At 53.8% G+C, this 22450-nt stretch overlaps 1 protein-coding gene and 1 long non-coding RNA gene across 9 annotated transcripts in view; one reads left to right on the plus strand and one right to left on the minus strand.

Moving 5' to 3' along the window:
• Positions 1 to 3034: 3034 nt before the first annotated feature.
• On the plus strand, positions 3035 to 20854 carry DMKN (dermokine). 8 transcript variants are annotated; one of them, XM_064381469.1, is made up of 20 exons: positions 3035 to 3643; positions 3901 to 4101; positions 4213 to 4269; positions 4846 to 4896; positions 5065 to 5529; positions 6703 to 6771; positions 6994 to 7044; positions 8946 to 8981; positions 9945 to 9998; positions 11363 to 11422; positions 11563 to 11610; positions 11744 to 11791; positions 14529 to 14585; positions 14925 to 14972; positions 16871 to 16918; positions 17032 to 17073; positions 17404 to 17475; positions 18822 to 18845; positions 18956 to 19003; positions 20536 to 20854. In XM_064381469.1, exons 1-19 carry the CDS (start codon positions 3218 to 3220, stop codon positions 19001 to 19003), a joined length of 1905 nt encoding a protein of 634 aa, XP_064237539.1. In that variant the 5' UTR covers positions 3035 to 3217; the 3' UTR covers positions 20536 to 20854. The 8 variants fall into 8 exon arrangements, with proteins under 8 accessions (XP_064237539.1, XP_064237541.1, XP_064237542.1 ...); XM_064381471.1 differs by lacking the exon at positions 17032 to 17073; XM_064381472.1 differs by lacking the exon at positions 11363 to 11422.
• The window catches only part of LOC135276754 (uncharacterized), a 30047-nt gene continuing 23313 nt past the window's right edge, over positions 15717 to 22450 (minus strand). Inside the window, exons 2-4 of the long non-coding RNA XR_010344292.1 lie at positions 20687 to 20821; positions 19528 to 19625; positions 15717 to 17257 (exon numbers count right to left, since the gene is read on the minus strand). This is a non-coding gene — a long non-coding RNA (uncharacterized LOC135276754). The remainder of the gene's footprint in view (positions 17258 to 19527; positions 19626 to 20686; positions 20822 to 22450) is intronic.

Below are 22450 nucleotides of genomic sequence, written 5' to 3' on the forward strand. Positions count from 1 at the left end.
AGCTGGAACCAGAGGGTCTTGGACATGACGTGGGCATGTCAGATTTTGGGGTGCTATCATGCATAAGAACACAGGTGGCATGGTGATGGAGGAGAGAAAGCTGTCTGAAGTCAGACTGACCGGCTCAAGTTTTTTTTTTTTTTTCCGAGATGGAGTCTCGCTCTGTCGCCCAGGCTGGAGTGCAATGCTGCGATCTCGGCTCACTGCAATCTCGGATCACTGCAATCTCCACTTCCTGGGTTCAAATGTTTCTCCTGCCTCAGTCTCCAGAGTACCTGGGATTACAGGTGCCCACCACCACACCTGGCTAATTTTTGTGTTTTTAGTAGAGATGGGGTTTCACCATGTTGGCCAGGCTGGTCTTGAACTCCTGACCTCAGGTGATCTGCCCACTGCAGCTTCTCAGAGTGCTTGGCTCAAGTTCTGACAGCTCTATTTTACCATGATCTTTTTGTATATAATCTTGTGTGTGATGCTGAGCCACTTGGGCCTCAGTTACCTCACCTGTATAATGGGAATAATACTGACCTCTTGCGGCCATAGTAAGGACTCAAGGAGATCAGGTATGTGAAAGCATCTAAAATTCTATTTGGTTCACACTAGGTATTTAGGATGTCCCAGGGCTGACCTGAGGTGGCTCCTCAGGCCCAGCGATGTCTCAGGGCAGTTTTTTCCCAGCAGGCAGAACACGGGCCTGTTGGTGGCATGGGAGAATCCGGGTGAACCATGGACATGGCTCTGAATAACTGAGTCACACAGGGAGAAACCTACTCTTCTCCACTTTCTCTTAAGCTCTCTGACTACGTTAAAGAGAAAGACTTCATTTCTTTTTATTTTTTGAAAAAAATTATTATTAGTGTTATTTTCTTGAGGCTGGGACCTACCTTTGAGAAACACCCCATGTCCCTCCATGCTGCTGAGCCAGAACACCTCGGTCATATTTGCTGATCTTCCTCTTAATAAGGAGGACACGTGGCCGGGTGTGGTGGCTCATACCTGTCATCACAACACTTTAAGAGGCCAAGGCAGGCAGATCACTTGAGGTCAGGAGCTTGAGACTGGCCTGACCAATATGGTGAAACCCTGTCTCTACTAAAAATGCAAAAATTAGCTGGGCATGGTGGTGGGCACCTATAATCCCAGCTACTTGGAAGGCTGAGGCAGGAGAATCGCTTGAACCTGGGAGGCAGAGGTTAGAGTGAGCTGAGATCACGCCATTGTACTCCAGCCTGGGCAATAGACTGAGACTCTTTCTTAAAAAATAAAATAACCAGGCGTGGTGGCTCACACCTATAATCCCAGCACTTTGGGAGGCCGAGGCGGGTGGATCACAAGGTCAAGAGATCGAGACCATCCTGGTCAACATGGTGAAACCCCGTTTCTACTAAAAATACAAAAAATTAGCTGGGCATGGTGGTGCATGCCTGTAATCCCAGCTACTCGGGAGGCTGAGGCAGGAGAATTGCCTGAACCCAGGAGGCGGAGGTTGCGGTGAGCCGAGATCGCGCCATTGCACTCCAGCCTGGGTAACAAGAGCGAAATTCCGTCTCAAAAAAAAATAAATAAATAAAATAAAATAAAAAAATAAAATAAAATAAAAATAAAAAATTAGCTGAGTGTGGTGGTGTGTGTCTGCAGTCCCAGCTACTTGGGAGGCTGAGGCGGGAGGATCGATTGCGCCCAGGAGGTCATGGCTGCAGTGAGCTATGATTGTGCCACTGCACTCCAGCTGCAATTATTATTATTATTACCACTGTCATTATTATCATCATTAAACGAGTCAGAGATGGAATAACAGGGAAGCAGGAGCTGAGGAGGACAGAAGGGATTTGTTTACAAGGTAAGAGGTGTTGGATTGTACAAGCTGGGGTGCGGGTGTTGGGGTGGGGAGAGGCGGGAGACACTGACTGACATTGAGAAAGGCCGATGGAAACCAGCCCCTCCTAACTGGGCGATGAACCCCAGTGATAGGAGACGGTGGGAGGACCTGGGTCCCTGGGAATAGAGAAGCAGCCACACTTGCTGGGCAGGGGTGAGGCGGGGGAGACTCCCAGGTTCAGTATCCTGAGCTGGGACTGGGGAGAGGGCCGTGGGCTCACGGATGGGTGGCTCCTGGCCTTGCGCTACCATCTCCTCTCTGGCCAGTGCTGCCTTGACCCTGGGGGCCCTGGAGGATGGGTGGGATGAGCTGGCGCAGTCCTGCCCCTCATAGGCGCTCGCACTCACACGTGCCCCTCCAGGGCCGGGTAAACAGGATGGGCACATGGGTCAGCGGCTCCCTCCCTTGGCCTTCCCTCCCACTCCTTCCCTGGGGGTGGTTGGCTGGCGAGCCCAGCCGCCCTGCTCCGAGCCCAGCTTTCTCAGCTGGGAGCAGCCTGAACGTTGAGACACCCTGCTGACCACTCAAAGGCTACAGCCACCTCCTTCCCCGACACCGAGGGTCTCCCCGGGGGCTCTCCCCAGAACCTCAGAAGCTGCCACGCAGCTCTGTGGCTGCCAGTCTCTCTGCGGGCTGGAAGGTGTGGAGGATTGCGAGGGCAGTCACCTGTAGGTGGAATGTGGGAGGGGAGAGGGAGAGGAGAGGCTGAGGTCCCAAACAGAGGAAGGTAGAGGATGGGTGGGCGAAGCCTGTGAATCTGGTGCCCCTGAGACAGGCTGGCTGAGCCTGGGTGGGTCATGTCCCTGGGGCTTCCCAGTCCTTACTCCCCTGGTGGGGTCCTGCCAGCAACTCCTCTCTTCTAAGCCTGCCCCCACCCCACTGCCTCCAGGAGCCTCCGACAACTCCTCAGTGCCCCTGTTCCCACCCAGCGCCCCAATGCCTGGGGTTGGGAAACGGGAGTGCTTTTGCATCACCTTGTCCGTTTCTCCCTCCTCCCTCATGCAGCTCACTCTCTGTTTCGACAGAGACTCTCAGACTCACAATTACAGCTCATTACCCTATCGGTGGCTGGGCCCTGAGTCACGGTGGGGAGGGACCTGGGGTTGCCCAGCCCTGTCACCTTCTGCCAACAGAGCTTATAAGGAGTAGTGACAGGGAGGGGGACTCTGGAAAGGCTGGGGAGTCGGGGACAGGAGAGAGAAGGCTACAGACCCACAGGCAGGGAGGACAAGGAGTCAGAAGGAGGAGAGAGGAGGCGCACAGACACAGAGCAAGGGCAGCCAGGAGGAGACCCTGGTGGGAGGAAGACACTCTGGAGAGAGAGGGGGCTGGGCAGAGATGAAGTTCCAGGGGTCCCTGGCCTGCCTCCTGCTGGCCCTCTTCCTGGGCAGTGGGGAGGCTGGTCCCCTGCAGACCGGAGGGGAAAACACTGCGGCAAATGTTGGGGAGGCCACTGGACATGGCATGGGAGACGCCCTGAGCCAGGGGGTTGGACAGGCCGTTGGCAAAGAGGCCAGAGGGGCAGCCGGCTCTGGAGTCAGTGAGGCCCTTGGCCAAGGGACCAGAGAAGCAGTCAGCACTGGAGTCAGGCAGATTCCTGGCATCGGTGCAGCAGATGCTTTGGGCAACAGGGTCGGGGAAGCAGCACATGCCCTGGGAAACACTGGGCATGAAATTGGCAGACAGGCTGAGGATATCATTCGACACACAGCAGATGCTGTCCACGGCTCCTGGCAGGGGGTGCCTGGCCACAACGGTGCTTGGGTGAGTGGCTGTGAGGCCGGGTGTGGAAATGGGAGGCTGTGGGCCGCTGGGGTGAGATTCTTGGGAAACGGTTGAAAGGACGGATGAGTCTCTTATGTGCGGCCCTCTGGAGCAGCTTCTTTCTGCGTTCCAGCCCCTCCTCTGCCACCCTGGAGTCCCTCTGCCTGTCTCTCTCCTATCTCTCTACAATTTGTTCTGGCTCTCCTCTATCAAGGTCAGAGATGGCCCCACTAAGTGCGGGTATGTTGTCCTTGCAGGAAACTTCTGGAGGCCATGGCATCTTTGGCTCTCAAGGTGGCCTTGGAAGCCAGGGCCAGGGCAATCCTGGAGGTCTGGGGACTCCATGGGGCCAGGGATACCCTGGAAGCTCAACAGGCAGCTTTGGAACCAACCCTCAGGGAGCACCCTGGGTTCAAGGAGGCAACGGAGGGCTACCAAACCTTGGGACCAACGCTCAGGTAAAGTCACCCCCTGGCCCTGCTACCTGCCACTCCCCTCCCTCCAAGCCCACACCCTCCTCGCGCCTCCCTGGTCTTTCTGGATTCTACACTCAGTCTCACCCTCTGCAGGGAGCTGTGGCCCAGCCTGGCTATGGTTCAGTGAGAGGCAGCAACCCGAACTCAGGGGTAAGAAAGAAGGGGCTGGGGAAGAACAAAGAGGCCGCTGGGTACAGGCTACAGAGAGCCAGGGAAAGACAAAGAGGAAAGCAAGGTGGGAGGTGGAGGGATTCGGGTGGGAGGAAGAGACGGGGCCGGGTGTGGTGGCTCACGCTTATAATCCCAGCACTTTGGGAGGCCGAGGCACGGATCACTTGAGGTCAGGAGTTCGAGACCAACCTGGCTAACATGGTGAAACCCCATCTCTACTAAAAATATGAAAATGAGTGGGGTGTGGTGGCACATGCACCTGTAATCCCAGCTACTGGGGAGGCTGAAGTAGGAGAGTCACTTGAACCTGGGAGATGGAGGTTGCACTGTACTCTAGCCTGGGCAACAGAGTGATGCTCTGTGTCAAAAAAAAAAAAAAAAAAAAAAAAAGAGAGAGAGATGGGCCTGGGGAAGAGGCAAGGAGACAGGAAGGGGTGGCGGGAGAAACAGGCATTTAGGAGAAATGAAGTGAAGCCCTAAAGAACGGGAGAGGCCTGGCCTCTGTCCATGACCGAGATCAGCGTCTCCAAACTCACCAGCCCCTTCCCTTCACAGTGCACTAACCCCCCACCATCTGGCTCAGGTGGAGGCTCCGGCAACTCTGGGGTGAGTGGAGAGGGGCAATGGGGGCATTCTGCATGGGGAGGAAATGGACAAGCTCTGCTCTTCTTAGACTGGGCACCATAGAATATGGCCTAGGTAGAGAGGGAGGGAGTAGGGGCCCGTCTTGGTGCTCTGTCTTGAATCCTGGCCTGTTCCCTTCCTGACCCTCAGGGAGGCAGCAGCTCAGAGTCGGGCAGCAGTGGCAGTGGCAATGGCAGTGGCAGCAACAGTGGTGGCAGCAGTGGCAATGGCAGTGGCAGCAACAGTGGTGGCAGCAGTGGCAATGGCAGTGGCAGCAACAGTGGTGGCAGCAGTGGCAACGGCAGTGGCAGCAACAGTGGTGGCAGCAATGGCAGCAGTGGCAGCAACAGTGGTGGCAGCAGTGGCAACGGCAGTGGCAGCAACAGTGGTGGCAGCAATGGCAGCAGTGGCAGCAACAGTGGTGGCAGCAGTGGCAATGGCAGTGGCAGCAACAGTGGTGGCAGCAGTGGCAATGGCAGTGGCAGCAACAGTGGTGGCAGCAGTGGCAATGGCAGTTGCAATGGCAGTGGCAGCAACAGTGGTGGCAGCAGTGGCAATGGCAGTGGCAGCAACAGTGGTGGCAGCAGAGGTGACAGCGGCAGTGAGTCCTCCTGGGTGAGTTTGGCACCTCTGTGGAAGGCCGAGATGGGGTGAGGCCCTAGTGGTCCCTGCTGGGAGAGGGCTCCAGCTTTCTCTGAAAGCTGCCACTGCCCCGGGGTGGGCGTCCTCCCTGGCAGTCATCACCCTGGGGCTCCCGTCGGCCTCCTGTTCCCCATCCATGCTATGTCCTAGACACACGCATTATCATTTCCGCCAGAACCACCCCAAGGCTTCTGACTCTGTATCCCTATTTTCCACTCTGTGATGGTGGGGACATTATCCTGCCTGTCTAAGCTCTTGCAGTCAAATCCATGTGGCAAGTCTCAGGAGAGCTTGGGGTGGCGGAGAAGAGAGGTGGGCATGGGAGAATATGACACTTGTCCGGGAAGCTCCCAGGAACGTGGGGGCAGGACTGTGCCCATGGAGATAGACCTACGGAAGCTGACAGAGTGACCGTGCAGACAACATTCATACATGGGGCTCCTGCATGCTGGGTATGAGGGCAAGAAGGGGGCACTGTGATCCCGCAGCTGCCACCCCAGGGCCCCAGGCCGCACCGATCCAGAGCCGGCTGTCCCTCCAGCCTCTTGCCCAATGGCCTGTCCAACCCCTTGGCCGATGGTATCTCCCATCCCGTGTCTTGGAGTCGAGCTGGAGAGGGAGCCACATCTGGCTTCCTGGGGGTCTGGGAAAGGTGTCAGACAGGAGGAGGTGCATGGCCACAGGAAGCCGAATAACACCAGCTGCTCTCATGCCCTGCTCCCCGCCCGACCCTCTCTCCCATCTGGGGCAGTTCTGGGAATGGTGACCAAGGCAGCTCCGGCAGCTCCCAGGTGAGGGCTCTCGGGTCCCTTCCGCTTGCTGCCTCCTAGTGGCAGGATCGCTGCTCCTGCGCGGCCGGGCTCCAGGGGCTCCCGGGGCTCCCACCCCTGGCCTGCGGTGGGCAGCGGCTCAGGTCCCCCAAATCATCGCATATTTCCCAATATCCTCGGCCACACCTGGCCTTCTCCATGCTCAGCATAACTTCCTGCAGCGACCAGCAGGCTAAAGAGGGGGACGGTCTGGAGGTTGGAAAGAGGGCTGGAATGGGATCGCGGTTCCAACAGATGTGTAACACCGCTGGGAAGAATGACTGGGACCCCTCTAGGTCCTTTAGGGCAGCGTTGGAACTCTCGCTTTCCCCTGCAGGGATCCAGTTCCGGCTCCTCCTCCGGCAACCATGGTGGGAGCGGCGGAGGAAATGGACGCATCCCCGGCGTGAGTGGCTGGCTCGAATCTCCTACCGACTGTGGGAAGAAAAAGGGGAGCAGCTGGGGTCTCTTGCAGGATCCGGGAGCCCAGGCTCCGAGGAGATGGGACTGGGTGGCCACGGAGGTGGAGCGGAAGCGGCTCACCCCAGGGTTAAAATGCTGCCATCTGGGGGCTAGGACTGATCCGGGAGGGGACTAAGGGCAAGTCTCCCCTTTCTCTCCCCGGTAGTGTGAAAACCCAGAGAATGAAGCCCGCGGGACCGGGGGATCTGGGGTTCAGGTGAGAGCAAAGTCGCTTGGGGACTGCAGTTCCTGTCTAGGACTGTGCCTGCTCCTCCTAACTCAATTCTGCTTAACCCCCTCCTGCCTTGTCTGCCGGGAATAGACAATTTAGGTAGAAGAAACCAAAATGCACTCCTAAAAATGCTAACAAACTCCAAAGTACTAATTCATCGCAAATCTTGCTGTGATAGCCCTCATCTTATACCACAGATGGGGCTGGGAGAAATCCCGTGTAAACTGGTCCTTTTGGAAAGAACGTACCCCCAGTGATTCTGGAAATGTGGGCTTTAGGTCAGCACCCACGGCCCTGAGAGTTAATGTCACTGAGGTCTTGTGAAACTGCAGGTGGCTCTAACAGGGCTGGATGGGGCTGAGCTCAGCGTTGCTAACCAGCTCCTGGGTGAGGAGTTGGTAGGAAAGGGCCCATATGGCCAGAAGCAAGGCCAGCCCGGAGGTGCTGGGGCTGAGTGGAGACAGTTCTCTTTAGATCATCTGCAAGGGATACTAACCTTTTATGGGAACAAACTGGGATTAAAAAAAATTTCTCCCCAGCCGGGCACAGTGGCTCACACCTGTAATCCCAGCACTTTGGGAAGCTGGGGCAGGCGGATCACTAGGTCAGAAGTTAGAGATCAGCCTGGCCAATATGGTGAAACCCTGTCTGTACTAAAAATACAAAAATTAGCCAGGCATGGTGGTGCTCGCCTGTAGTCCCAGCTACTCTGGAGGCTGAGGCAGGAGAATTGCTTGAACTCGGAGGCAGAGATTGCAGTGAGCTGAGATCATGCCATTGCACTCCAGCCTGAACAACAGAGTGAGACTCTGTCTCAAAAAAAAAAAAAAAAAAAACCTTCCCATTTGTAACCCTCTTTCTAGTATTTCTTCTCCTTATTCTTTTTTCTTTTTGAGCCAGAGTCTCGCTCTGTTGCCCAGGCTGGAGTGCAGTGGTGAGATACTGGCTCACTGCAACCTCCACCTCCCAGTTCAAGCGATTCTCTTGCCTCAGCCTCCAGGTAGCTGGGATTGCAGGCGCCCGCCATGTCCAGCTAATTTTTTTGTATTTTTAGTAGAGACGGGGCTTCACCATGTTGGCCAGGCTGGTCACAAACTCCTGACTTCAGGTGATCTGACTGCCTTGGCCTCCCAAAGTGCTGGGATTACAGGTGGGAGCCACTGCACCTGACCTTTTCTAGTTTTTTTTTTTTTTTAAATATACCACAGTCTTAAGTATGTAAGTAGTCAAAACACAGCCATCTTTTCCTCTCTGGTTTTTGCTGTTGGTGTACCACTTTAAGGTTTTTATTTTCTTCTAGCACTATGCATACTCCTGTAATTTCATTTTCTCAATTTAACTGGGATGCAGCTGGACCTGATTTTCCTGTACACTATCTAGTCCCACCCCTCCATCTAACCAGACTTACCCTACACTTTGTATCCGAGCCATGTGCTCCTTTATGAGGGGAAAACTGGTTAAAAACAGAGAGGAGGAAACTAATGAGGTAGAACTAAAATTTTCCCCCAAAATACTTCACTGATATTTCCAGTCCCATGTATTCAATCACTTCCATCACTGATTTAAAATACCTCTTGTAAACACCTTAATATTTTGAGGAGCTTCTGGGAATTCTGTTGGACAGGGACCACACTGTTTTATTTATGGTAGCTTTAGAGTATGTTACTAACTGCCTCTTATCTTCACTTACCGTTTATCTTTTCCAGTGTTTTCTTATCTATTCTTAGACCTTCATCCTCCCAAAAGAATTTCAGTGTTCAGACAAGTTCCAAAGGAGAGTGACATTATGATTGTTAAAGGAATTATATTAAATCAATACATTTATTTTTGGGGGTAGCCCCAGGATCTTAAAACAGGGGTCTGAGTTTCACTGTCTCACCCTGCAGGAATACAGAGGACAGGGAGTTTCCAGCAACATGAGGGTAAGAGGATGGTGGACCTGGGGGTAGAGATTGTGTGGGTATTAAGTGGGATAGAGGTTGGTTCTCCAGGAGCAATACTGGCACACAGGTGGTCCCCACACCCCTGCCAAATCCACGAGAGCTCTGGGAATGAGGAAATACTGATGGGTCTGGAATTCGCCATGTTTCGCAGCAGATAAAGCAGGACTCTAGAGGAGCCCACCTCTCCCTTAAGAGAGGACCAGCCTGGCCGGGTGCGGTGGCTCACGCCTGTAATCCCAGCACTGTGAGAGGCCGAGGCAGGCAGATCACAAGGTCAGGAGATGGAGACCATCCTGGCCAACATGGTGAAACCTGATCTCTACTAAAAATACAAAAAATTAGCTAGGTGTGGTGCGCGCCTGTAGTCCCAGCTACTGGGGAGGCTGAGGCAGTAGAATTGCTTGAACCTGGGAGGCTGAGGGTGCAATGAGCTGACATCACGCCATTGCACTCCAGCCTGGGCGACAAAGTGAGACTCCGTCTCAAGAAAAAAAAAAAAAAAAAGGGGACCAGCCAGTCTACTCTTTGCAGCCTCAGCCCCCACTGTCTCTCCATCACCTTTTCTTACTAATGCAAATCAGCCCAGATGGGGTCCTTCAGTTTCAATCAATTTAGGGAAACAGCCTGGCTCACTCCAGCTCCAAAGCCAGGAGAGAATTCAGATGCTTTGCTGGCAAAGCCCTCCCTGATGGATTTTGAGTGGCTTGCAGAAATGAACATAAACAGAGATGGTGATGTTATCTATGGACATCGTAAGTGAGCAGCCACTCAACCCACAGGAGCTCGAAATGAGATCGTGGGGCAGATGGAGCTTCCTCTGCCATGCTCATGTCTCAGTCCTCCGATTCAGGAATCCCTCACTGACACCCTGCTTCCCTGCTCTCTCATCCCCCCGCCCCGCGTGCCTCCCCGTTGACTCCTCTCCATTTTCTGTCTTCCTAGGAAATAAGCAAAGAGGACAATCGCATCCTTGGAGACTACCGAGACAATTATCAGGTGAGCCTAGGGGCAGGCAGGGTTGGCGTTAGGAGAAGAGATGGTGGAGTGTGCTAAGAGCCTGGGAAAAGAAACAGAAATGTCAGTTTCTTTTGCAAGCTACCCTGACTCTGTGTCCAGTCACCATCTGGAGACCAGAACAAGGGTCTGGGATCCCCAGCTCCCTCTTCGGTTCATTCATCCCCTCCTTCCTTCTGATTTGGATCAGAGCCATGTTACTTTTGAAAGGGGAAAAAAAAAAAACAGATACAAGTAACAGAAGAATGGTCAAGGGGATATAAAAAAAAAAACCCACCATATGTAGGGAGGCAGTGTCGAGAAGCAGAAAGTCACTGACCTTTGAGGTAGTAGATGGGGTTTCAAAAGCCAGCTCTGGCCAGGTACTGGCACACCTGTAATCCCAGCACTTCGGGAGGCTGAGACGGGAGGATCATTTGAGCCCAGGAGTTTGAGACCAGCCTGAGCAACATAGCAAGACCCTGTCTCTACTTTTTACAAAGAAAATAATAGGCCGGGCGGGGTGGCTCACGCCTGTAATCCCAGCACTTTGGGAGGCCAAGACCGGTGGATCACCTGAGGTCAGGAGTTCGAAACCAGCCTGGCCAACATGGCAGAATCCCATCTCTACTAAAAATACAAAATTAGCCAGGCGTGGTGGCTCATGCCTGTAATCCCAGCTACTTGGGAGGCTGAGGCATGAGAATCGCTTGGACCTGGGAGGCGGAGGTTGCAGTAAACTGAGATTGCGCCACTGTACTCCAGCCTGGGCAACAAGAGCAAAACTCCATCTCAAAACAAAAAAAAGCAAAACAAAACACCAAAAAAAGAGAAAAGAATACAAAATTTAAAATACATATTAAAAACACCACCAGCTATATCATGCCATCTGTGTCTCTTCAGGCAAGTCAGCTAACCTCTCTGAGCCTGAGATTCCTCCGGTAAAATGAGGACAGTGAAGTCTGGCACACACACCGTTCAGTTACTGTACAGCTTTCTGTGTCATCACCAGACCAAGGTGCTGCGGAGTCTAGACTCTGGAGATAAATGCTGCATAAGGCACGGTGCTTGTCGTGCTGTGGGACTACACGTTAGCTAACCTCATGACTCGGGGTGTTTTGGGGATAGAACCGGGCGGAGGCAAGAGTCAGGGAACTGGGTGGGGTTCCATGGGAGCAAGTCATTCCAGGAAGGCTTTCCCAGGTGGACTTTTAGGTACTGTGGAAGGAAGAGAAGGTGGCTTTACAGAGAGGAGGACAGGAAGCCTGGACCGAAGTGGGGATGAGCCAATCCGGGGTAGGCTGCCAGGTGTCAGGTATGCTAGGACGCATAAGCCTTGGACATCAGTCCCCCTTTTCCCCACCCAGGGGCAAGGGTCCAGCTGGGGCGGTGGAGGAGGTGATGCTGTCGGTGGAGTCAATACTGTGGTGAGTGGAGGTGACACTCCACCTTGGGCTGGGACCATGGTGCCACACAATCCTCACCTCCCCTCCTGCCACTCAGATCTCCCACCTCTGGCTCACAAAGTGGGTTCTTCATCTCATTCCATTTCTACTTGATTCCTTAGAACTCGGAGACGTCTCCTGGGCTGTTCAACTTCGACACTTTCTGGAAGGTGAGTTCTGCAAGCTGGCTCCGTTCACTCGCATTCGGAAAACCAACCCCTGCCCTCGGCCCCACAGGCGGAGGTCCTCTTTCTAAACTGACAGTCAGCAGCGGCCCTTGACATCTTTTTGTTTCCTCTGCAGAATTTTAAGTCCAAGCTGGGTTTCATTAACTGGGATGCCATAAACAAGGTAAGGGCTGGAAGGCCGTCTGATCCCTGTCTTCGCTGGAGAGGGGTAGAGAGAGGGAAGCGAAACCTCTGCTCGGTGAGCTGGAGAAACAGCTGTCCGCTAAGGAAGCATTTAGGCCAGTGCTGAACAGAAAAACTAAACCAACTGGGGGTGGGGAGGGAGGACAGTGGAGACTTGTAAAGGGGGGAGAATCTAGGGTAGCTGAGATCGAGGCTGAGCGGAGGGGATGGGCTTCTTTGCTGCTTCAACCTACAGACCTGAGCAGGTTCCGAAACTCAGTTTCCCCTTAGAGATGGGGAAGGTTAGGGGAGAGTAGATTGACTTCTAGAGGGTACGTGGAATGAGGAGTAGGCGGAGCTAAGCAACCTCGAGAGCCTCAGGGGTGACAGGCGTTAGCCTCTCTTGCACAAACACAAACACGGCCGGGGTGCAGAACCCCTTCCTCCTTCCTCCCTGCCCACCCTTTCCTTTTGCAGGGGAATCTCTGGCCAGGCTGCTTTGATACCAGAATAGCAGAGGCACCTCTAGAGTAGAGGGGGCTGGACTGGAAGGGAGGGGAGGAAGGAGAGACAGACATGCCATGCAGACACACCCCTGGCAGAAGCTGCGATTGGTGATCAGAGGATGGGTTTTGAGCCACTCTTTTTTATTTTCAAGGATATGAATTAGTCACCAAAGTTTGAAAATGGAGAGACTTCGCATAATGATTTGGATTTCTGGTTTCTTTCAAAAACTTTGGCCACACTGGGTCCCGTTTCCATGGGGCGGGGTCAGGTTAGAGCTGAGAAACAGCTGCCGCTTGGCCCAGGGAGGGGTGTTGGGGATGGGGAGGGTTATTCTGTAGTGGCCAGACTGTCCCTACCTGTCACAGTCATTTTAGCCACCCGACTGGTCCTTGTGAGCAGTGGAGTTTCTGGCCTTTAAGGTAAAAGGAAGATGACTGGGCTCAGGAAAATTTAAGCCTGACTTCAGGAATGAGGATGGGGAGACAGGAGAGTGCAGATATTCCCACCCAGCTACAGTGGATTTATGTTCTGTTTCCTTTTTTTCTTTTTGAGACCAAGTCTCACTCTGTCACCCAGGCTGGAGTGCAGTGGCACGATCTCGGCTCACTGTAACCTCCGCCTCCCGGGTTCAAAGTGATTCTCCTGCCACAGCCTCTTGAGTAGTTGGGATTACAGGTGCACAGCACCATGCCCGGCTAATTTTTTTATTTTTAGTAGAGACAAGGTTTCACTATGTTGGCCAGGCTGGTCTCGAACTCCTGACCTCCAGTGATCTGCCCGCCTTGGCTTCCCAATGTGCTGGGATTACAGGCGTGAGCCACTGCATCCCCCTTGTTTCATAGAGAACAGTTTCTGGTAGGAGCAAGACTCTTTCCTGGATCACAGGGAACTTAGGGTGCGATGGGAGAACTAGGGCACATACAGACACTTCCCAGAGAGGCATGATGGCCAACCTGACATGTTGCCCAACTCAGGTGGCAGTCGAGGGACTGATTGCAGTGAGAAGGCATCCATCTGGGCCAGCTCCTCGAGGGGCAGATCTAGAAGGTGGGGCATGGCAGAAGTGGGCAGGGGAGAGAATGGAGCCCTGTCCTTCACAGTGGGGTGAGGGAGCTGAAGACTTCAGCTAGAGTGAGGAAGGAGCAGAGGGGAACGCAGTGTAACGTTCCTGACAAGGCAGAGAGTTCTCAAGCCCAAGCCAGGATATCTGGGTTTGTTTGGGTAGCAGTGGTGGGCAAAAAGGACCCTGTAGATTTCTGGAGCAGGGGTCTCTTCTACCCTTGCATTGACTCACGATACCCTGGAATTCCTATTCTTCAAGCTCCCTCTTAGAACCTATTTCTGGTCGGGCGTGGGGGCTCACACTTGTAATCCCAGCACTTTGGAGGTCGAGGCGGGTGGATCACTTGAGGTCAGGAGTCTGAAACCAGACTGGCTAACATGGCAAAACTCCATTTCTACTAAAAATACAAAAATTAGCCAGGCACCTATAGTCCCAGCTACTTGGGAGGCTGAGGCAGGAGAATCGCTTGAAGCCGGGAGGTGGAGATTGTAGTGAGCCGAGATTGCGCCACTGCACTCCAGCCTGGGTAACAGAGATTCCATCTCGAAAAACAACCCCCCAAAAAACAAACAAAAAAAGAACCTATTTCTTTGCCCAGGACCAGAGAAGTGCTCACATCCCGTGACCTCCAGACAAGGAGCCACAGATGGATGGGAGCCCCCACTCTCTCCTTAAAACACCACCCTCCCACCACTGATCTCAGCCCTTGCCCTTGAAATAAACCTCAGCTGCCCCACACTCCTGGTCTCTGCTCCTTTCTTACGCCTCCGCTGTTGTCCGGGTAGTGTGGAAGGGGTGGCTGTAGCCCCACAGCTTTGGGAAATGGGCTGCAGGGGCCCGGCAGGTGGAAAGGTGATGCTCTGGGGCAGGTCCTAGTCTTGAGAATTTGCTAGAATTAGGTTCTGCCAGAGGCTGGAGGACCTGGGACAGAGAACACTGTGTGCTCTGGGACAGGGAGAGTTGGTTAGTGTCTCCAGGGGTCTAGCCCCTCTCTCTCCCTGTATTACCAAAAATGGTTTTCTGGTGTCCCTAAAGACTCCCAGCTCCCCTGACTCCCCAACCTTAGTCACAATGACATTCTGAAGGCTGAGAAAGGGCAGTAGCAGGAGGAGGGGTGGGTGAGCAGCCCAGGCTCTCTGCTAACCTGCTCCCTGCCTTTCATCCACAGAACCAAGTCACCCCACCCAGCACCCGGGCCCTCCTCTACTTCAGCCGACTCTGGGAGGTAGGAGAATTCTTGCTGTTGGAAGAACTGGGGGCCTGGCCTTCCCGACTCTCCCCAAGCCTCCCCCAAGGCAGCCACCCTCTGCTCCAAACACCTGTCTCAAAACTCCCCCTTTTCAGTTTTGAGACAGCTCATCCAAATCTTATCGCCCAAATCTTATCACCAATACCATCTTAAATGCTGACACCCTCAATCTCCCAAGCACTTGCCTTCCTCCAACCCCAAACCACACCCAGAAACTCCTTCCTACCAGAGATCTGGAAACTCCCCCAATTTGCTTGAAGGACCACCCTGTGAGTTCTGTCTCCCCTGCCAACTCCACTCTCCTTCTCCCTGCAGGATTTCAAACACAACACTCCTTTCCTCAACTGGAAAGCAATTACTGAGGTAAGGGGGGCAGGACCTCTCAGCTCTGGGACACAGGGTTCGGGGCCCTGGGCGAGTGGCTGACCCAGGTGTCTGTCCCAGTTTCTTCCCCTCCCTTCCCGCTTTCCCAGGCTTTGTGCAATCCTGAGTGGGGGCGGGGTGAGAGAGAGAAGCCGTGAGTCACTGAGGAGCAGGGTGGGAGGCCCTCTCTAGGAATAAAAGCCGAGGCCGAGGGCTGGGCTGCCACAGGCACACGAACATGAAGCTGGCCACTGCCTCTGCTCTGCTCCTGCTCCTGCTGGGCCTGGCCTGGACCCAGGGAAGCCACGGCTGGGTGGGTACTGCAGGGTGTGCAGGTGTGGGGAGACCGCCTGGTGGGGAAGAAGGGGCCTAGGCTGGGGCACGGGGAGGACAGCCGAGGGGGAACAGGAGGGTGGTATGCAGGGGTCAGGTCCCTGTCTAGTGGAGGGAGCTGCCGAGGATCTGCAGACCTGGGTCAGGGAGGATGGGCAGGCCCTCTGGGCTGTGCCAAAGACCACACTTGAATTCTGCATGGCTAGTAGCCTTTGAGGAATGGGACCCGGGCACTGAGGCAAGGGCTGCCGGCTCCCATGTCTATGTGTGCCAAGTCCATGAGGCTGGACAGGTGGGGCCCTGCGAAGTGGGAGGTCGAGGTGCTCCAGCTGAGTGCGACCATGCATGCCTGTGTGAACAGGGTGGCATGGTGTCTGATGTTTCAAGAAGAACCAGAATGCTGATCTCTAATTGTTTGTAAATAATTTAATTTGTTTTTTTTTTTGAGACGGAGTCTTGCTCTGTCACCCAGGCTGGAGTGCAGTGGCGCGATCTCAGCTCACTGCAACCTCCGCCTCCCGGGTTCAAGCAATTCTCTGCCTCAGCCTCCCAAGTAGCTGAGATGACAGGTGCCCACCACCACACCCGGCTAATTTTTTTTTTTTTTTAGTAGAGATGGGGTTTCGCCATCTTAGCCAGGCTGGTCTTGAACTCCCGACCTCATGATCCACCTGCCTCAGACTCCCAAAGTGCTGGGATTACAGGTGTGAGTCACTGCCCCCAGCCCTAATTTAATTTTTAAAAAATCGGACCAAGCAAAAAACATCTGGAGGCCCATGGTCAACCAGTTTTTGACATCAGTGTTTGGGCTTGCAGTGGGGTTTAGGTTCAAGGTCAGGTATGGACAAGGCAGAGTTAATGCTGAAGTCAGGACCTCACTGTCGCGTGCGCGCGTGTGTGTGTTTGTGTGTGTTTGTGTGTGTGTGTGTGGGGGGGTGGGCAGGGGGAGGGTCCAAGTGGAGAAGCCGTGATGGCAGAAACTCAACTTCTTTCCAACGCTAGAGTCTCTCCTCCTGTGCTGGGGCCGGGGGTCCCCAGTGCATCTGCAGTGTCTTAAGTTGCTTCAGCTGTTTTCTTGTATTTCTCGTTTGGCTTCCTGCAGCCCAGAGCTAACCTAAGCACACAGCTTCTGCAGATAACAACCCCTCCTTCAAGCACCCTGTGGGGCACAGTGTCTGTGTGCAGGGACTAAAAGCCTGTGGGGTAGCAGCAGGGCTTGGTGTACGCAGAGGCGAGCTGGGCTGCGGTGCCTGGGTCTGCCCCAGAGGAGCCGGAGTGGCTGCAGCTCAGCTGGTGTTCTAGCTCAGTTTCAGGCTGAAGCTGCCAGCTCTCCCGGTCCATGTGTGGAGAAGGTATTGCCAAACCTGGTTCTCTCCCTGGCTCCCAATGCTGAGTGTGGAAATCTGTCTTCTATCTCTCTGGGCCATCAGCTTCTCCAGGCTCCCTGCCTTCTCTGTAGGTAGCATGTGGGAAGGGGTGGGGTGAGAGAGAAGCTGGGGCTCCAGATGCCTGGCAAGGCCTGCATGACTGCGGAGGCGCCAACTGTGGCCCCTTCTCCCTTTCAGGGTGTGGACGCGACATCACTGCAGAAGCGTTCAGGCGGTGCCTATCAGGTGAGTCTCTGTCCTTAGGTTCCCCTGCAGGGCCCTTGGTCCCCATTGGCCTTGCTCCTGGGTCTGGGCAATCTGAAATTCTCTTTCACTCCCCTATTCAATGGCTTTCTCAGCCAGGTGTAGGATGGCAGGAGGTGGCAGCTGTAACTTCCAAGGTGAGACATCTACCACGGACCTGTTGGGTTAGGTGTGGGCGCTGGTTTCCTACCCTCACCTCCCAAGTAACACTTGAGGAGTTGGGAGAGGTCTGGGGAAGAGGAGGAGGAGGAGGCAGCAGCCATTTGGGCTAGGACAGTAAAGGCAGGTGAAGGTGGCGGCCCCGGCTGGCTGGAGGATTTTCTATAAATGAAAACATGTGATACAAGGAGGGGAGAAGGCAGGCATTTTAAGAAAGGTTTAGTCCAGGCAGGAAGATGAGGTGTTTGTTACAGAGCAAAATGGCCTTCGTCCGTCTGTTCTAAGCTCCCCATCCACTTCTTCCACAGAACTACAATTATAACCAGCATGCCTATCCCACTGTCCATAGTGGGCAGTACTCAGTCAAGACCCCTGCTAAGGTGAGACCTGCAACCGCCCTGTCTTCCCACTGGGGGCTCTGGATGGGGGAGAGGGAGAGCGGCTTTCACTTCCGGGGTCCTCTTGGTTCGTTGTCTGAGGCTGGATCCCACTCACTTTGAGTCCAGGCCTCCCCTCCATTTGTAAGGGAGACTGGGGATCCCTGAGACAGTCTGGAAGTGGAGGGCAGGAGGGCTCAATGCTCCTCACACCCACCCAGTCAGAAAAGGTTAAAAAGGAGCAGCAACAACAGAGAAAATGAACCAACACCCTCTCCAAGAAGAATACAGGCTGTAGAAAACCACGACACCTGCAAAACACACGAGCAGCTCTCCCTCACAGGTTCCCTCTCTGTGGACCTTTTTTTGGGGAAGATGGACTGGAGGGCGAGGAAAGTAGACTAGTGCTTAGGGGAGGCCAGCCTGGGAAGGCCTGGTTGGTGGGGAAATGAATGCTTTATTCCACAAAGGAAATGAAAGGAAAAAAATAGGCCGGGCGTGGTGGCTCACGCCTGTAATCCCAGCACTTTGGGAGGCCAAGGTGGGCGGATCACCCGAGGTCAGGAGTTCGAGACCAGCCTGACCAACATGAAGAAACCCCGTCTCTACTAAAACAAAACAAAACAAAACAAAACAAAAATTAGCCGGGCATGGTGGCAGGTGCCTATAATCCCAGCTACTCAGGAGGCTGAGGCAGGAGAATCATTTGAACCTGGGAGGCGGAGGTTGCTGTGAGCCGAGATCACGCCACTGAACTCCAGCCTGGGCTACAAGAGCAAACTCTGTCTCAAACAAACAAACAAACAAATGCGTGAGAATTTGGTTTCATTCAGTTGCAAAGAAGGCAATCTCATAACACAGTAAATGAATATACTGAGCACAAATTAGGCTGGCAAAGCAACAGCAGGCTGCCTATTTGCATCTCTGAGACAGTAAAGCCCCTGCCCTTGGGGACAGGACCTGCCAGAGAGACCAGAAACTACAGGCCAATAAGAGGAGGGGACATGCAGCTCATACCGCCTGTGGCTTCCACTCTGCCAGCTTATCTGTGGCCAATGTCTACCCACCTGGCAGGCCAAAGGGAGACCTACCCTCTTTTGACCCCCTTGGTCAGTATGTGCCCAGGAACCACATTCAATATCATCTTCGATCCAGTGCATTCAGGATGATAAACCTGCTGTGAAACTAACTCCACAGGCTGAATGTGCACAGACAGACTGGAAAACCTTGGTGATAGCCCTGGTATGAGCCTGCCCTTGCCACGGGGCCCTTTGTGAGCCTGGAGGCCATGCCAGGGTACAGCGAGGCCATGAGACCCACATCACTTTCCTTTGATCTTGTTTTTGCAGGGGGGAGTCTCGCCTTCTTCCTCAGTGAGTATGGGGGCCTGATCTTAATCTGGCTGGAGAGAGAAGGGGCCTGAGGCTGGCGGGTGTGGAAGGGACCCTGGGATGGCCACTCGGACTTCCTGTTTCTCCTGCAGGCTTCCCGGGTGCAACCTGGCCTGCTGCAGTGGCTGAAGTTTTGGTAGGTGAGTGTCAGAGCGAGCCGCACCAGGCCACGTCCTGGGAGCAGGGGCACAGTCACCCCGGGGCAAGGCCAGGATGGTGGTGTATCCTCAGATCTCAGTGGGCAGCGACAGGAAGTCAGGTTTGCTCTGGGTAGATGCTCTAAAGGTGTTAAGGAACCTTGAGGGGACCTCATTGTGGGGTGTGGAGAAAGACCCATAATAAAATGATCTAGGGCTGGGTGCCGTGGCTCATGCTTGTAATGCCTGTGCTTTGGGAGGTTGGGGTGGGAGGATAACTTGAGGCTGGGAGTTTGAGACCAGTCTGGGCAATATAGCAAGACCCCTGTCTCTAAAAAAACAAACAGGCTGGGCGCAGTGGCTCATGCCTGTAATCCCAGCACTTTGGGAGGCCGAGGCAAGCAGATCACCTGAGGTTGAGAGTTCAAGACCAGCCTGACAAACATGGAGAAACCCCATCTCTACTAAAAAAAAAAAAAAATATATATATATATATACAAAAATTACCTAGGCACGGAGGTGCATACCTGTAATCCCAGCTACTCGGGAAGCTGAGGTAAGATGATCACTTGAACCCAGGAGGCGGAGGTTGCGGTGAGCTGACATCATGCCATTGCACTCCAGCCTGAGCAACAAGAGTGAAACTCCATCACAGACCAAACCAAACCAGACCATTCCAGCTTGGGAAACACGGCAAAACCCCATCTCTACTAAAAACACAAAAAATTAGCCAGGCAGGGTGGTGCATGACTGTAATCTCAGCTACTGTGGAGGCTGAGGTGGGAGAATCACCTGAGCTTGGGGGGTTGAGGCTGCAGTGAACTACAATCATGCCACTGCACTCCAGCCTGGCCAATCAGAATGAGACCTTATCTCAAAACAAACAATCAACAAAAAACATTAGCCAGGCATGGTGGTACATGCCTGTAGTCCCAGCTACTTGGGAGGCTGAGGCAGGAAGATTGCTTGAGCCCAGGAGTTCGAAGCTGCAGTAAGCTATGATCACACCACTGCACTCCAGTCTCGGCAACAGAGCCAGATCCTGTCAAGAAAGAAAGAAAGGAAAGAAAGGACTGAAGAAAAGAGAGAAAGAAAAAGGAAGGAAGGAAAGAAAAGAGAGAAAGAAACAAAGGAAGAAAGAAAGAAAAGAAGGAAAGAAAGAAAGAAAGGAAATGACCCTTGGAAATCACCCTAAGCTGGGGTCACATAGGCTCAGCTCTGAGCAGGAGAAGCTGGTGTTCCAGATTGAGCACAGGGACTGGGATAGAGGTGTTACGAGGGGACCTTAGAGAGAGGAGCCTCCTGGTGGAAAGGTTCAGAGGCCGGATGCAGCGAGGCTGCCTGGGCGAGAGGTGATAGCTTAGCTCGGCAGAACCACAAGCTTTGTTTTAGGTGGAGCAAAAGTGAGGGGCACCATAGGTGAACAGGTAGGACAGCAAAAGAATGGTGGGCGCCCAGATGCTGGGTGAAAAGATGCCCCATTTCCGCAGCCTTAGGAGTGGCCACTTGCTACCATCTGATTTTCTTTCTTCTAGACAATTTCTTCCAACCACTACCGAGGCCCCGAAAAGCACTGGTCATCAGGGAACTCCTCCCCTTGGCCCCCAACCTGTGCCAGCCCTGGCTCGGCTGCTGCACCCCCGTTTCCCAGGCTGGGGACCCGGCTTGTCTCTCCTCGTTTCCTACCATTGCACGGTGGTGCTTCAGTGACCGCCAGCCTCGTCAGATACACCAGTCGTTTTCTCTACTTGCTCCATTTTGTGACCTGAAGGCACTGTGACAGTTTTCCAGGGAGGAGGAGCTTCCTACTTTTGAGTTTCTCTGCGGAAATAAAACATGAATCTTGTTTCCCTATGACTTTCTCAAATTTTATTCTTTAATGGTTACGTTGATGGGTCAGGGAGGATGGAAGAGTGATTCAGGGGCAGTTAATCCGCCTTCTGCCTGAAACTGAAATAAAGCACAGCAGGCCGGGCCAAGCAGCCCGCATTGTGCCTCAGTTTCCTCATCGTAAAAAAAAAAATCATTGCCCAACCTACATCTGAATACCATTTTTTTTTTTTTGAGACTGAGTCTCACTTTGTCACCCAGGGTGGAGTGCAGTGGCACAATCTTGGCTCACTGCAACCTCTGCCTCCTGGGTTCAAGCAATTCTCCTGCCTCAGCCTCATGAGTAGCTAGGATTACACAGGTGCACCACCATGCCTGGCTAATTTTTGTATCTTTAGTACGAAGGGGTTTCACCATGTTGGCCTGTGTGTTCTCGAACTCCTGACCTCAGGTGATCCACCTGCCTCAGCTTCCCAAAGTTGTTGGGATTACAGGTGTGAGCCCCTGTGCCCAGCTTGAATACAATTATTTTATTTTATTTTATTTTTAAAGATGGGGTTTCACCATGTTGGCCAGGCTGGTCTTGAACTCCTGACCTCAGGTGATCCACCCACCTCGGCCTCCCAAAGTGCTAGGATTACAGGCATGAGCCACCGAGCCTGGCAATACAATTCTTTTTGCACTTGAAGTAGTCACAGGTGTTTTGGTGGCCTGATAAGGCAACAATGGAACTATTCAAGTCAGCAGGCAGGAGGAACAATATTATTCAAAGCGGGAGGTTAGTCCCAGAAGGTCAGGGAGAGGGCAAGAAACGGGAGCGAGGTGCTGTAGAGACTGTGCCTCACCATGTGGACAGGCTGTGGTGGGGATGGGGGTGCAGCTGCAGAGACACACTTAGGAAGTTGGGGGAATTTGATCAAACCTGGGGTCTTATCACAGGCACTGCCCTGTGTTTTCAGGATGCAGAGGGAGGGAGGCAAAACACTTCCACCCCATCGCTGTACCAATGAAACAGGAGAGGCTGCAGTGCAGGCTGAGCCAGGCTTATCCCACGCTGAGGAGCCCTTGGGACGGGGCTGGGGGTCTGCAGTTGAAGCCCCTAAGTCTCACCAAGCTAGACCAACATGCCAGGATTAAGGAGCCCCCACTCCTTTGTTCCCCTGGCATCCCTGCAGGGGGACAGGAAGTAAAAGGTGGACACCAGTCACCCTGCCAGCCTAAGTGACTCCCTCCCAGGCTTGGGTTCCCTGAAGGCATGGCCCCTGTCTGCCTAGGTCACTCTCCACCCCCAGGACAGGCGCAGGGCCTCAGACGGTGGATGAATGCATGAAAGAAACCTGGTGCAACGCTGACTTGAGGAGACCGAGCTGACCCAGCCCACCTGCCTGGGAGAAGGCTAGGCCGCTCCTCTGCTGGGCTTCTGTGTCTCTGGGGCCCTGAAATTCGGGGGCTGGTTTGTGCTAGTCCTCCGGGGTTCAGGAGCTCCTCGCAGTACCTCCTGGAGGCCACGGGAAGGCAGCGCGGGGCTGTCCTAGGGAGGACACTCAATCCTTGCTGCACAGGGCGCTTCCTGGAGCGTGAGTGGGGGTGTGAACCCGCGGAGAACTGAGGTCACCTCAG

This window comes from Aotus nancymaae, unplaced genomic scaffold (genome assembly GCF_030222135.1).
Source record: "Aotus nancymaae isolate 86718 unplaced genomic scaffold, 86718_ANA_hifiasm-v0.15.2.pri h1tg000028l, whole genome shotgun sequence".
NCBI lineage: Eukaryota > Metazoa > Chordata > Mammalia > Primates > Aotidae > Aotus > Aotus nancymaae.

What these genes read in the sequence shown, in the direction of transcription:
- DMKN (XM_064381469.1), top strand. Translation starts at nt 3,218, where the DNA reads ATGAAGTTCCAGGGGTCCCTGGCCTGCCTCCTGCTGGCCCTCTTCCTG. An exon ending in GAGTTTCCAGCAACATGAGG is followed by an intron (nt 8,982 to 9,944) that starts GTAAGAGGATGG and finishes CTGTCTTCCTAG; the next exon opens with GAAATAAGCAAAGAGGACAA. An exon ending in GAGTCTCGCCTTCTTCCTCA is followed by an intron (nt 18,846 to 18,955) that starts GTGAGTATGGGG and finishes TTTCTCCTGCAG; the next exon opens with GCTTCCCGGGTGCAACCTGG.